This window comes from Rhinoderma darwinii, chromosome 2 (assembly GCF_050947455.1).
Source record: "Rhinoderma darwinii isolate aRhiDar2 chromosome 2, aRhiDar2.hap1, whole genome shotgun sequence".
Classification (NCBI taxonomy): Eukaryota; Metazoa; Chordata; class Amphibia; order Anura; family Rhinodermatidae; genus Rhinoderma; species Rhinoderma darwinii.
This window is the reverse complement of record NC_134688.1, coordinates 249,321,368-249,337,267: the sequence shown is the minus strand read 5'-3', so window position 1 is coordinate 249,337,267 and position 15,900 is coordinate 249,321,368. Positions and strand designations below refer to the sequence as shown.

Genomic DNA, 15,900 nt, shown 5'->3' with positions numbered 1-15,900 from the left:
AATACAAAAAATTCCTGCTCTTGGAAAGCAACGATGCAAAAGCAAATAATTTTACTTCAAAAGTGTTTTTAATGTGCAAAAGTCGTAAAACATAAAAAACCTATACATATGCGGTATTAACGGAATTGTACCAACCCATAGAATAAAGGTAATGTGTTATTTACGCCGCACAGTAAACGGTGTGAATTTAAAACGCATAGAACAATGGCGGAATTTCAGGGGTTTTTCTATTCCCCACAAAAAAGTTAATAAAAGTTAATAAAAAAATTCTATGTATCCCAAAATGGTGCCATTAAAAATTACAACTTATCCTGCAAAAAACAAGTCCTCATACAGCTATGTCAACGGAAAAATAAAAAAGTTATAGCTCTTTGAATGCGACTATAGAAAAATGAAAAAAAATAGCTTGGTCATTAGGGCCTAAAATAGGCTGGTCACTAAGGGGTTAAATCACTGTATTAGACACAATGCAACATATTCACAAAATGTCATAGGTTAAGCACCATACAATAGGACATTGGCCATGTGATGTTGTTCATAATAATAATAATAATAATAATCATAATAATCTTTATATAGCGCCACATATTTTGCAGCAATTTACAATGCAGAGGGAACATGTACATGTAATACTTCGTTCACATCTGCGTTGGGACTCCATCCATGGGTTCCATCAGACCTTTTCGTCAGGGGAACCCATGAACGGAATCCAAACTGAAACGGAAACCATAGGTTTGCATCACCATTGATTTCAATGGTGACGGATCCGGTGCAAATGGTTTCTGTTTGTCCCCGTTGTGTAAGGGTTCAGTTGTTTTGACGGAATGAACGGCTCAGTAGAATTAATTCCGTCAAAATTTCTATTTGCACCGGATCCGTCACCATTGAAATCAATGGTGATGCAAACGGAAACCTATGGTTTCCGTTTGTTTCAGTTTGGATTCCGTTCATGGGTTCCCCTGACGGAAAGGTCCGACGAAACCCATGTTCGGAGTTCCAACGCAGATGTGAATGAGGCCTAACAACTTGTGTTATTAAGACATAGAAATAATATACCAAATAAGTATACAACAGCTTTGACGATGACAGACATAAGAGACAAATAGATCAAGAGAAGAAGACAAAGAGGCAGGGAAACTAGAAGTAGAGAAAAAGCACCAACAAACCTGGAGATGTGTTGGACTCGGAGATCAAAATGCACAAGCGGGGGTAGGAGTGCCAGACAACCACAAGTGAAAGACAGGTGAAGAATCCTTGAACAAAAAGCAAGGACGCCAAATTACGTGACACTTGTCATCCTGCCCAGTATCCACAGCAACCAGTTTTTCCATACGTTGAATGACAGTGAACACTAAATGTCATTCTGACAAGAAAGGAGGCACTCTTGATTTGTAATGTCTGGGTATAGCTGCACGGGCAGATGTAGGAGGAAGTCGTTCTTTAGTTTACAGTACATATATATTTATATATATATATATATATATATATATATATATATATATACACGTATATTTACATTTTGCAGCTAGTGACAAACACTAAGCATAAATAAGCTGTCAATTATCTTCATATATTATTTTGTTTTTAAGACTTTCTACTGCTGAAATGGGAAAACCAAACAGCAAACTCGCCCCAGAGATGCTACAAGATTTAGTGCAGAGCACAGAATTCACAGAACAAGAATTAAAGCATTGGTACAAAGGATTCCTGAAGGATTGTCCATCTGGCATCCTTAACCTACAAGAATTCCAGCAGCTCTATATTAAGGTATTTATGGTCTTAATATCCATGACCACACCACCAGAAGTCGACAGTATACATTTGTAGTTCTGTACAGAAAGTGGGTGCTGTATGATTGTAGTGTGTGTGTGTGTGTGTGTGTGTGTGTGTGTGTGTGTGTGTGTGTGTGTGTGTGTGTGTGTGTGTATTCCATTGCATTATTATACCCTGCAATCATTGTTTCTATGTAAGAGGCTTTGCTATGCATTTTCACCAAACCAAATGTCTATTTTGTTTATGCCTGTGATGACCTGTACGGAGTAATTCCCGCTGCACACGACCGGATGCCACTGGGGCTGTTTTTCATGGCATTTGAGTGGCACCCGATAGTTTTCACGGACCCTTTCTTTTTAGAGGATGAATCGGATCCACGAAAACGGACCGACTTTCTGATCTGTGGAGAAATGGGACATGTCCTATCTTACCACGGATCACGTGGCTTCGTGTGCATGAGGCATTAGTATTTTCTGCTTATTTTTGACTTGTCTGTTTGAAAACTAGTAAATGAAACTGCTTAAAACACACACACACACGCACGCACGCACGCACACACACACACACACACACACACACACACACACACACACACACACACACACACACACACGTAGCTTACTATGTATCTGCTTATATTGTTTTTACAGTTTTTCCCATATGGTGATGCTTCCAAATTTGCTCAGCATGCCTTTCGTACATTTGACAAGAATGGGGATGGCACTATTGATTTTCGGGAATTCATCTGCGCATTGAGTGTCACATCACGTGGAAGTTTTGAGCAGAAGCTGAACTGGGCATTTGAGATGTATGATTTAGATGGAGACGGGAAGATAACAAGACTGGAAATGCTGGAGATTATTGAGGTATAAAATATAAAAGTGAAGATTTTATGGCATAATGATACGGCTGGGAAATAGATAAAGAAACACATAAAGGAATGAGTTTAAATGAGTTATTTAACTTATCTACGGCACACATCGAAGAAAAACATGACTTTATGACAATGACAGCATATTTAGTAGAAATTGTGTGTCAAGACGGAAAATAGTAGTATCTCTATACTACATAACCGACAATAAATCAGCATAGTCATGTAGCTAAGAAATGTTTGGGTGGTCACTGTCACTATTTCAGCAGTTAGATGGCGCTATAGAAAGAGCAATAGGGGCTACTCCCTTCATCTACAGGGAGGTTTTAAAAGAGTTGAGTAGAGAGGCCTTTAGTTTGGAGTAGCAGTTTTATGTATGTATATATATATATATACATATATATATATATATATATATATATATATATATATATTGGGGACCACTTAGCTCACAGGATCGCCATCTCCCGGGTGAGATGGTTGGCACACATAGAAAGTTCACTCCAACTCCTTGAATAAAAGGTTTAAACCAGCCGCTAGCTTTATTGTCTTCACCACAGCAGTCAGTGTTACAACAATAAACATACAAAATAAACCCTAGGCCATCCAGCCTCTAACTAACACATTCAGTGTCCCTCACTACGAGACACTGAGCCTTGTGCCCAGCACCTGACCTTCACAGTTTTACCTCACACGGTGGTGACTCTCACAGGCTAGCATGCCTGTCTTCCCCAGACTGAGAGCCCTGTGTGAACTGTACACACCTGAATTAAAGAGGCGTCTCAGGTGAAGCCTAACTAAGCTCATCAGACAGCCCATGACCTGCCTAGGTAGAGTCGTGTGTTAACCTTAAACCATACTATCCCCCACCCCCATTTAGTAACGACACATGACACCGAGGTTGGATGTGAAATGGCCACAGCAGCCGTTTATTAATTTCACAGTTTTATAAAAACAATTTAAATCCGAAACATTCGGATAACTAGTTAGGAATCCACCAGAGAATTCCTCCTAATAATTCACATGACCCAACATGGGTCAGAATCATAAATAACCATTAAACGTTAACATTAACCCGAGCAGAGGAAGTCCTTGAAGCCCCTTCAGATGTTCCTTTCAAGAACACACCGAATTAGCCATCTGCAAACCACTAATTACCTCCAGCCGTAAACCAGCTCGGAAGCACCGTTCACCTCTGCAGATGGCTCCACCCACTAGAAGTCCACTTCAAGGGGATAACACCCGTTGAAGCCCTCAAGTGATATACCGACCACTAGAAGTCCACTTCAAAGGGATAACACCCGATGAAGCCTTCAAGTGACATACCTTCTACCAGAAGACCACTTCAAAGGGATAACACCCGATGAAGTCTTCAACCATGTACCTTTTTTGGGGGACGCATACCCCCGATGCGACCCCCCCACCATTTTGTACTGACTGGCCTCAAGGACTCCCCCCGCCAGCTGCCATGACAACAGAACCTACTCCGGAAAAAAGAAAAACATGTTAAATAAACACACAAAATAAAACACAACGCTCATATACGGACGTACAGAAGACCTAAGGAGTAACAAAACAAGGGTGGGAGGGTGGGAGCTTTGCTTCTTGTGTACTACTCCTCCCGCTGCTTCCGGCTCAATGCCGAGAAACAGCGGGAAGCGCAGTAACGGCCCCCCCGTCCCCCCTAGCTCCTCCCCGTCCCTCCTTCAGCTTCTTCACCTTTCCCTCACCTCTTAACATTAACCCTTTCCCTACCAGGACGGTCATGTCGGCTTCCCTCAAGCCTGCAGCTGCGTCCAGCCTCTTCTTGACCTGCCTAGGTAGAGTCGTGTGTTAACCTTAAACCATACTATCCCCCACCCCCATTTAGTAACGACACATGACACCGAGGTTGGATGTGAAATGGCCACAGCAGCCGTTTATTAATTTCACAGTTTTATAAAAACAATTTAAATCCGAAACATTCGGATAACTAGTTAGGAATCCACCAGAGAATTCCTCCTAATAATTCACATGACCCAACATGGGTCAGAATCATAAATAACCATTAAACGTTAACATTAACCCGAGCAGAGGAAGTCCTTGAAGCCCCTTCAGATGTTCCTTTCAAGAACACACCGAATTAGCCATCTGCAAACCACTAATTACCTCCAGCCGTAAACCAGCTCGGAAGCACCGTTCACCTCTGCAGATGGCTCCACCCACTAGAAGTCCACTTCAAGGGGATAACACCCGTTGAAGCCCTCAAGTGATATACCGACCACTAGAAGTCCACTTCAAAGGGATAACACCCGATGAAGCCTTCAAGTGACATACCTTCTACCAGAAGACCACTTCAAAGGGATAACACCCGATGAAGTCTTCAACCATGTACCTTTTTTGGGGGACGCATACCCCCGATGCGACCCCCCCACCATTTTGTACTGACTGGCCTCAAGGACTCCCCCCGCCACCGCGAAACAGGCCTTGACCACCTTAAGCCTGTGAGTTCCTCCACACCACCACCGCCCTTTCTATGCCTTCTGCTATAGCCAAGCTCCAAATATCAATGCCAACCTCGGTCAGATGAACCCCGTCACTCCTCCAGAAATTCCCCAATCCTGACTCCAAATCCCTATGCCTCACGCAAATGCCCCCGTTCTTTGCCACAAAACGGGACACCGCCCGGTTAACTTTTATCCGAGCCTTATTGACTCTCTCCACCGATCTAGCTAACCGCCAATGCTTCCTTGGGACTATGTCCGACCACACTACCACCAACTTGGGATAAGATACCCACAAACACAACAAATCATGTTTGATATCCCGCACCAACTCACGAAAAGGGCGGACTCCTAAGTCATTCCCACCCACGTGCAACACTAAAACCTCCGGAACCCTATCAAGCCGCACATATGTCTGGAATTCCGCCAACACCCTGTTCCACGACATACCTCTAAACCCCAGCCAATGCACAACCGCATCCTGTCGCGGAATGCGCAACTGGCGACCATCCGGGCGGACGTCCGCCCTCAAAGCCCCCCAGTGCACGTACGAATGACCCATCAACCACACCAGACAAGGAGGCGAATCTGAAACGGAAAACACAGTTAGGCACCACCATATACATTTGCAAGCATAAACAACAAAATTACAACATATGGGGGCGGACATAGGACTTAAACCTTTTAGACTCCCAACGACCAATACGCCTCACCCCCTCATCATCCAACCCCCAGCGCCCTGCTTCCGTTGCTGCGCCAATCCGGAAGGAATGAGATGAATATGAGCCTGCCGCAACCCCAACCGCCGTCAAACATTTTTTAAAAACAGCTCCAAACTGAAACCTGGACAAGAACGACCCGTCCACATGACATAACAAAGGCAAATCTGGAGACCCCCTGTTTTTTGTAAAACCACGCATGCACTCTACTGGGCACATGACCGACCCCGGGAGAGCGAACAAAACTATCAGTTTTCCCTTCCCTAATTGGTCAGTTTTTGATCTACGCAACCATACCTCCAACCGATCTGCAAAAAGGCTCACCTCCCCAGATCTCAGCCCCCCTGCCTGTTTAGTACTTGGCGACACCAACTCACCTATTCTAAATGCTCCGAAGAACGCCAACGAGAAAGCCAACCGAAACAAACCCATTTCATCTGAAGAACGACATACCGATGCCAATGAACCACCCAACAAGCCCAGCAAAGCAAACGACACCGGCCTTCTACTATCCGCCTCCACCCTACCTCTGCGCAACCCCTTCAAAGCCTGCGATACCAGAAATTCCTTCGATACATCCCGCAAGCCCCGCAACTTAAGCCCAAACGCCACCGCGGATACAAACCGGTTCACCTTCGCTACTGAAAACCCCGCCTCCCAGGCATCCCCTAACCAATACAAAAGTGCCACCAACCTGTCTCTATCCGTATTGACATCACCCAACTCTCTTACCCACTCCTCCCACTGCCTCCAACAAGCAGCATAAGCCCTCCACGTCGTGCCCGCCAAAGACCTTTGTAACAGCTGCTCTACGGGACCGATACCAGATCCCATAGATGATCCGGACACGCCAAACCAATACGTTCCGCTCCCGGAGCCAATTGCCGAAACCGGTCCCACTGCGAGCGAGAAAGAGCATCAGCAACACAATTCCGTACACCCGGGACATGCACCGCCACCACCCACGCGTTCAGCGACAAACACACCAACACTAAATGTCGCAACAATTGAACTACCGGAGGAGAGGACGCCGTGATGTTATTAATGGCAAGCACCACACCCATGTTGTCGCAGTAAAAACGGACCTTCTTATCCCTGAGCCTGTCCCCCCAAATGGTAGCCGCCACCACGATGGGAAACAGCTCGAGCAGGGCCAGATTCCGCGTCAATCCACTGGACACCCAGCTAGCCGGCCATTGACCTGCGCACCACGGACCTCCCCCGTAAGCTCCAAAGCCACCCGCCCCAGCCGCATCCGTGAAAATATTCAGATCACTCGTATCCTGCGCTGGGGCCATCCATAGCGAGCGACCATTGTACTGGCCCAAGAAGTCATCCCAAACCTGAAGATCAGCTCGGTGCTCCTCCTTGAGCCTCACAAAATGATGCGGCGCCCGCACTCCCGCCGTTGCCGCCGCCAACCTTCTACCAAACACCCTCCCCATCGGCATAATCCGGCAGGCGAAATTCAACTTCCCCAGCAGCGACTGAAGCTCCCTCAACGACATTTTCTTCCTTCTACAAGCCCGTCGCACCTCCAGCCTCAAAGCACCCAGCTTATCCGCCGGGAGCCGACACTCCATTGCCACCGAGTCAATTTCGATTCCCAAGAAACAAATCGTCGCTACCGGGCCCTCCGTTTTTTCCGGCGCCAAAGGGATCCCAAAATCCCTCGCCACCTTCTGCAGGGCATGAAGCAAGTTACCGCAAACCGGCGAACCCCCCGGGCCAACGCACAAAAAATCATCTAAGTAATGGATCAACGAATCGACCCCGGATACTCCCCTCGTTACCCACTCCACGAAGCTACTAAACGCCTCGAAGTATGCACAAGAAAGAGAACACCCCATCGGAAGGCACCGATCCACGTAAAAGGCCCCATTCCAAAAACAGCCCAACAGCCGTTGGCTTTCTGGATGCACCGGCAACAACCTGAACGCCGCCTCGATGTCGGTTTTTGCTAGCAGCGCCCCCGGACCCGCAGCCCGCACTAACCCCACCGCCTTATCGAATGAGGTATAAACTACGGAACACAACTCGTGATCAATCCCGTCGTTTACCGACGAACCTTTGGGATACGATAAATGTTGAATCAAACGAAACTTTCCGGGCTCGCGTTTAGGGACAATACCCAAAGGGGACACAACTAAATCTTTCACCGGCGACTCCACAAATGGCCCCGACATGCGCCCCAACGAAACTTCTTTTAACAACTTTTCCGACACGACTTCCGCATGCACGTAAGCCGATTTTAAATTTCTCCGCGTAACCGGAACCTCATAAGGAGGCGGAGGAATAACAAAACCAACACTAAACCCTTCATAAAGCAACTTAGCCGCCGCCCTATCCGGATACTCATTTAGATAAGGGGCCATCCTTTCCACCCTCACCGGCGACACCCCCTTGACCAGCCCCGTGCTGGTTCCCGGACCTCTTTTTACGCAGACATTTTGCCGCCCCGTGTGATGCACCATTACACTCGGAGCACACGTGCTTGAACTTGCACGTGGCCCCGAACTTACACTGGCCTTCATTGAATTGCCAGCAAAACCCCGCCTTTCCCCCGCCGCTTGGTCCACTCTGACTAGTCTGGCCTCCCTGGCCACCGCTCCCGGGAAAGGGCTGCCTAACCGGAACCGTAACCCGTAACCAGAGAGCAATATCCTTCTGGTCCCACCGAATCGCCGGCCGAACCGCCTTCCGCTGACGGAATTGCTCATCATATCGCAGCCACGCCTGACCCCCATACGCCCTATGAGCCTCCCCAATAGCATCAAAATAACAAAATAACGCCGAACAATTTTCCGGCGCCTTTTCCCCTATCACACTAGCCAATATGGCGAACGCCTGCGACCAATTAACGAACGTCTGCGGGATAAGCCTATACCGCCGCCGTTCCTCCTCGTCCTTTTTACTCTCATCCCGCTTGCTCTTATCCAAATTGAATTTAGCCAGCGGCAAGAGAGAAAAAATTTCAACATATTCATCTTTCCAGATCCGATCACGCACCTCCTGCTTTAAATGCGCCCCCAACGGACCCTCAAAACAAACATACACCTCCCCCCGAGCACGATCGTCCATGCGCACTCGATCGCCGTCCTTCTGTGCCTCAGTCTGCACCGACACCGCGACCGCCTCTCTAACCGCCACCACAGGACGCGCCTGCAACGATCCCACTTCCCTGGGGCCTTCCCAAACTACCGCAGGGGACACTTCCGTTACCACCGGCACCGCGGCCCTATCCAGGCGCCCCACCAGCTCCCGTAAGCAACCCACTAAATCTGCCAAACCCGCTCCGTCGCGTCCGCCCGCGCCACTACCGGCCCCCGATGCTATGCTAGCAGCCCCCCCGCCGACACCCGACATAAAAATCGCTGGATAAGACAATAAAGGAGTTATACACTCACCGGGCTGCACAGGCGCTGTGTTCCCGTCAGCCGGACCATCCTGACCTCGACGATAGACGTCCAGTTCACCTTCCTCCAGTTCTTCTCTCGCCGACGACTGTCCCTCCCAACGACCTCTTCGGAAAGGGGATGAGGACGCGCTGACCGATGGGCCGGCAACCTGCCGCCCGACCGCCGGGACCCAGACTTCCGACCGGACCTGTTGCCTCGACGTCGCTGCAGATCTAGTCGTCCGTCTAGACGATCCTGACGAAGCCTGCCCCCTGGCCGGAACATCACCATGCGGGGCGGCCGTACCTTGCTCTTGACATCTTCCATCTGATGGGGGAGGGGTGACAGGGAGCCCGGCCTGCGACTCCCTGCTTACCGCCGGACCCCGTCGCGGCCTGGGATTCCTGCCAGGACGCAGGGCCTGGGAAGGGGCGGTCCTCCCAGCTGCCTGGCCTGCAGCGTCCGGGATCGGGCTCCCTCTGCGACGCCGTGTCCGCGGGACTACCTCCGGACTCAGGCGCTCTGGAGGTCGGGACCGCCGAGAGGGACGGGTCGACACAGCCTGCATCGCCGTCACCCCTGCTACCGCTCTCTGCCTGCCCAGCGCAGGAGCGGTTGTTGCCGACTCCCCCCCCGCCGCCATAGCCATGCTCGTAGGGGGGCCGGGGGAGGGGAGCCTGTCCCTTACAACAGACCCCGAACGCCGTGCCCGACGTGGCGAAACGGCGTCCGGGATCCGCGTTAATGCAGCCACGGTCTCCTCCAGCCATCCGGGACCGTGGTGCACAGCAGCGGCACGCAGCCGCTCTAAAATCAGGGCCTCTGCCATACTAAAAAGCCGGGCAACGGGGAGCTTTGCTTCTTGTGTACTACTCCTCCCGCTGCTTCCGGCTCAATGCCGAGAAACAGCGGGAAGCGCAGTAACGGCCCCCCCGTCCCCCCTAGCTCCTCCCCGTCCCTCCTTCAGCTTCTTCACCTTTCCCTCACCTCTTAACATTAACCCTTTCCCTACCAGGACGGTCATGTCGGCTTCCCTCAAGCCTGCAGCTGCGTCCAGCCTCTTCTAGACACGAACTGTCTCTATAGAGTGGAAGCCCAAGACACGGACTGTCTGTATGGAGTGGAAGCCCAAGACACGGACTGTCTGTATGGAGTGGAAGACGCCTTTCTCCTTCACACTCCAGCAAACCAGGCCCTATTCCAGGCTTTACACCCAAGCAACAGCAGAGAAAACCCTCTCTGCTGTACATGCTCCCTGGTTGCTTAAAACCTGAGTTTCTGCACTGTCCAGTAGCTGCACTGCTACAATACACAGTATATATATCTATATGAAAAAGGTTTTACAGTGTCTTCCCACTGCATAATTTCATGACCTGTCGAGTGAAGGCTTTGGTAGGGGTTCCAGCTGTTGAACCCCCAAGATTAATGCTTTATAACTTGACAGGTCATAAAAATATGCAGTTTGGCTTTTTATTTACTTAATGTAGGTTTTCTACGATAATGAAAGCGTAGGTTCATCATCTACATCTAATCTACAGAAAGAGTGGAGTAACATTATAAATGCATTATCGGACATTTCTTGTATTAGATGCTGCATTAAAAGATCAATTCTGCATCCAGGTTAGATGCATGAGTGAGCCTACCACTTTGTTAATATATTCATTTTATAGCTCTTTTCAAACATTAGGCCTCATGAACACAGCTGTTTTACAGATGCGTGTAGTATGGATCAAAATACGGGCACAATTTTTTTTGTACCCATACTGTACCTCCATGTGCTCTGTTTTTATAGAGATTTTTCCTCATGGATTCTGTGCGAATACACAAGAAACAAACAAGTGTCATGTTTCATCACTTCACACAGGCATTCTCCCCTTAAAGCGTTGCTTCGAGGGGAGAATCCAGAGCACCATACAGCGGCACATAGAGACACTACAAATCTGTGATAAAGATGTGTATGGCTCTTAGTGCTGCCGTGCAGGATCCACACTTAGGCTAAGCTTACAGGTAAAGATTTTGGTCCCAATCAGATTTACTTGCTAATTCATTATCGGAATGATTGTCTGAGTAGGTCATTTACACACACAGTGATAATAAACTAGGATCGGAACCGTTTTACTGGAAAAAGTTTCCATCACATCAAAATAAAGACCTGTTACTTCTTATTATGATGTAATTTTACATTTTGATCGGTGCTTACACACTAACATCATGTTAATAACTGTGACCAAATAATTTTTTTTTAGAAAGCCAAAATGTTATCAGAGACGGTAATGTTGCTCATTTACACATGGTCATCTCTAATCCATGATCTGACACCTTTAGCGGAACCCGGCGGACATCATTACAATTCAATGGGGTCCACCGGATGCCTCTAGTATCCATTGCTACAGATCCTGCACTGCGTCATGGCTTACGTTATGTGAACAGGGCCTCATGTACTATGTTACGTGTTGGTTCCTTTTTCATTCTGCATCTGTTTTAAGAGTAGAATTTCACACCATGGCTTCTGTAAAACAATGAAATAAGAAAATAACTGGGGGAAGAAGAATGTATCTTCTATTGTAGATATTGTCAAAGGAGCATTTTGCAAAGAGAATTGGAAGAGTATATTATTCCTGCTCTAAATAGTTGCGGTGTTGCAGAATGTAACTTATTAGATCCATAAACTTTTTGGGGAATAATAATCATCTTTCTAATAACTTGCAGGCTATTAATTGTTATCTATTCTCTCTCCACATTTAACCCTTAGGCCATTTATAAAATGGTAGGCACTGTAATTATGATGCGCATGAATCAGGATGGCCTAACTCCACAACAGAGAGTTGACAAAATCTTCACAAAGATGGACAAGGACAGAGATGATCAAATCACCCTGGAAGAGTTCAAAGAGGCAGCAAAGAGTGACCCCTCCATAGTGCTTCTCTTGCAATGTGACATGCAAAAATAGTCTCTTACGCATTTTCGCAGCTCCGTTGAGCATCCTGCATGCACCTCACTACCTTCCCCATCCCACAGTCTCCTGGGACTTTCTTCCTATTCAGTAACAGAACATCTTACACAGTCCTGATCACATGAAAGAGGGAGGTGGTGAATCAACTAATAATATGAGACTGACAATGCCAGCAAGTATAACACACATGCACAGGAAGTTACACACAAAGCTACACAATTTCATTGTGTACAGGATTTCATAACCTTGCTGGATTTCAAGCATAGATGTTATTAACAAAATAATACACATATGAACCTGCCTGTCTCTGTCAATGCCTAAGGTGATAATAACTAGTTTAGTCCTTTACAGTAGAAATGTTTATATATACTGTTTGATATGTCATGGATGAATTTGTGTGTTTTGTGTTGTGCTTGATATATAAGCAATGCCTATTATATATTTTGTCAGCTGCTTAAAGCTATGCACAGGAATAGCCAAAGTCATTTTGCTACCAAAAGCTGTCCCTATTTCCTTCTATCCGCCAGCCTAAAGTTTTGAGGTATATTTGCTGAATTTATATGAACATATGAGGGAATTATGGATATGTGCTCTTTTGCAACTATTTTTTATTGTTCCTATGCATCTAAAATATAAAAAATAGTCTTGCTTAAATCTAACAAATTGTGTCTACAGCTACTGTGCAGACTTATGCATCTCCATGATGACAGACTACAAACAAGCCCACTGAAGTCTGATCTTACAGTCATATGTTATTGCCTTCCATCTGCCCTCTTTATTGTACTGCCTAAGGGGTAGCACAAAGAAGGTGCTGAGGAAGTGGAGTAATACATGTTGGCAAAATTAGATTACTCACAGAGTTTGTTTGTAGTCTGTTACTATAGGAACACATAGGTCTGCCTAGGAGCTGTAGACACAAGATGGTAGGCTATTTTTAATCTAGACTACTTTTAAAGTTTGTTTTATTTTTGTTGTTTTAGTTACATTAGAGCAACGAAAAATGTGGTACATACCCTTTAAAAAATGTGCCTAGATTAAAAAGCTCATACATTATGAAATATACTTACATAAGTAGAAATGTTTACTTCTGCTACTAAAAACATAACCACCGGCAGAAAAAAAAACGCTGCTCCTGCCAAATGGAGATCTTTATAGCGTAGGACGCAAAAACTGGCAGGAAGTCTGTAACATGTTAATGCTACTGTAACAATCAGAAGCGATTCTGAGCTGAAGCATGAAAACAATATGCAAAACATATTCCCAGTGCAAACCTGCTTTAGCTCAGTTTTGGTCCTGCTTGTTAATCCATCTTAAGTAAATGTATTAGGAAGTAGCATATAATTGGACACAATACAATTTACAAATATATGAGTTTATGCACATCCAAACTGGATGTAAACTTCACATTGCTATTGAAAAGGTGTGTCCAGGACCCATTAAAGTTAATTGGGCTGAGCTGCTATACCACACACAACCTGTGGACAGATGTGGTGCTGTTCCTGGAAGAAAGCAGCCATGTTTTTCAAATCCTGGACAACCCCTTTAAGCAATTGACTTTGGTGAACCTAAACTTTAAAAAAAACTACAATTAGACATAAGGGGAAATAGGAGGGAAAACCACAAGCTTTGAAATGATGCCCTTCTTTGAATTGATAATGTTATTAATATATTATAAGTCACAATGGTTGGCTATGGGTGCCCACTGCATGGCATGTGCTTTTATTTTGCTTTCATATGAATATTTGCATGTTACCTATGTGGAATACCAACTAGCTATTTCTCATCATTATGTTGTATATGTATAGTGCATAGTTGAAGTGTCTGAGTGTGTTCCTAAATGTGATTTTGTGGCAGATACCACATAGGTAAATTGAAAAAATTGTTCTTTTTCTAGAGATATCAAACCAGCAATTGCATGGCAGATACATATTTGGAGCATCGTTCCCATATTTCTAGGTGTTTTCAGAGACAGGCTCAGAATTTTGTTTGTAACAAGACTTCTAAGGCAACAATTAATAATGAACATGAAACCCCTTATGTGCCAAATAAAAGAATAAGCAAGCAAAATTTAGCCCTTATTTTGTTGCTATGGCTTATATTGTGCAATTGAGCCCAAGAATTCTCTGTCAGCACTTTAGGGCCTGTGGGCCCCAACTGTCCCCATGACTGTCCCAGCTGAAGATTCCTAAACCCTTGCCTGCTCTGTGTGTGAGTGTATTGTCTGAACAGTAAAAGTTGACTTGGTATATTTTTCTATTTGAAAATAAAATATATTAAAAATGATGAAAACATTATTTTGCATTCTGACTAAAACCCTTAGAAGACTGAATGTCATGGCAGCCACTTTATTCTTCACATGTGCCTGTGTCTTCTGTCCTATGCTCCAGGTGTCTTGACATCATATACGGCCACTGCACTTAACAGGATAACAAATCATAAAAACTGCATATTGAATATTGTATGCCATATTGCAGCCTCCGAGAAGCCATTCAGAGACCCTGCCAGACTGACCTTGACCAATGGATAGAGATCAGGTCGACAGTAAATCAGGATTAATAAACAAGATACAATTCGTCCAAATATTTAAATTCTAAATAGATGGACATTCAATACCAGAAATAACCCCGAGACTGCATATGACTGCTTGCTTTTTTAAAATGTTTTGCATAAGCACCACCCCACTTTGTGCCAGATTGGTACTAATGGAATGCTTTTCAACATTTCGTGAAAAAGGGTAGAAGAGTGGCTGGCACTACTCCGTAATCTGATGTGCGCCAAACTCCTGACAACAGGGCATGGGGCTCAAAAAAATGACCAGGGAATGCCCAGCGAAATATGAGCAATGCCATATACTGAAAGTTCCTAGAAAAAAGAAGCAGCACTCCCCTGGAGTTGTATGAAATATCCTTTATTGCGATCCTAGTAGGTATCACAGCGGGGAAAATTGTAGGACTGCGCACGAGGCAATGACAATTTCGCATAGAGGATGCTTCATTGGGCCTGACTAACATTTTGGTGAATGGTACTTTGAAAACTATAGGAGCATAAAAATAAAATTTGTATGAAAATCGAATGATATAGGTGATATATTGATTATAGAGAGAAATACTATAAAAATAATGATTTACATTAAGCCATTCTCACCAATATAATTTATGTTATGATTATATAAACTCCTAGAACAATGTAGTAACGGACTAGATGGTGTCCCAAGGAAACACCCTCCCTTTTTCAACAAGTGGGCAACTCCATAATTAATTTTATACAAAAAGAGCGGAGTACGAAGCATATATATATATAAAAATATAACAAATTTGTATTAACACAGAAATAAGACAAACTGTAATGGGAGGGGGTAGGGAAACGGACAAGTGAGCCCTAATCTACCCACCACTCTGTCCCTGCCTACTTGCAACGACCCGCCCTAGGCGACGGGGTACAACTGGGCGGCGGTCCCTACGCTCAGTAAGTGCATGAGACAAACAGACAAGGGAACACAAGGCTAAGGGAAATGGGGCAGTTGTCCACGGCAACACCGTGAGCAACAAGAGTGGTGAACGAGCCGAGTCAAACCAGGAGTGCACGAGGTACCAAACGCAGAGCAGGAGAGTAGTCAGTAAGCCGGGGTCAGTATGGAGCAGGATCAAATAGTCAGAAGCTGTAGCTGGGCCAGGAAACCACACAAGAAGAATCACAAGCAAAG

General features: G+C 45.8%; 1 protein-coding gene across 1 annotated transcript in view; it reads left to right on the top strand.

Annotated features, from left to right (window-relative positions):
* Positions 1-14,486, top strand: part of HPCAL4 (hippocalcin like 4) — a 45,516-nt gene extending 31,030 nt beyond the window's left edge. The window contains exons 2-4 of the mRNA XM_075853054.1: positions 1,590-1,767; positions 2,424-2,639; positions 11,997-14,486. Coding sequence (XP_075709169.1) covers positions 1,606-1,767; positions 2,424-2,639; positions 11,997-12,194 — 576 coding nt within the window. The 5' untranslated portion in view covers positions 1,590-1,605 and the 3' untranslated portion in view covers positions 12,195-14,486. The remainder of the gene's footprint in view (positions 1-1,589; positions 1,768-2,423; positions 2,640-11,996) is intronic.
* The last annotated feature ends 1,414 nt before the right edge of the window (positions 14,487-15,900 follow it).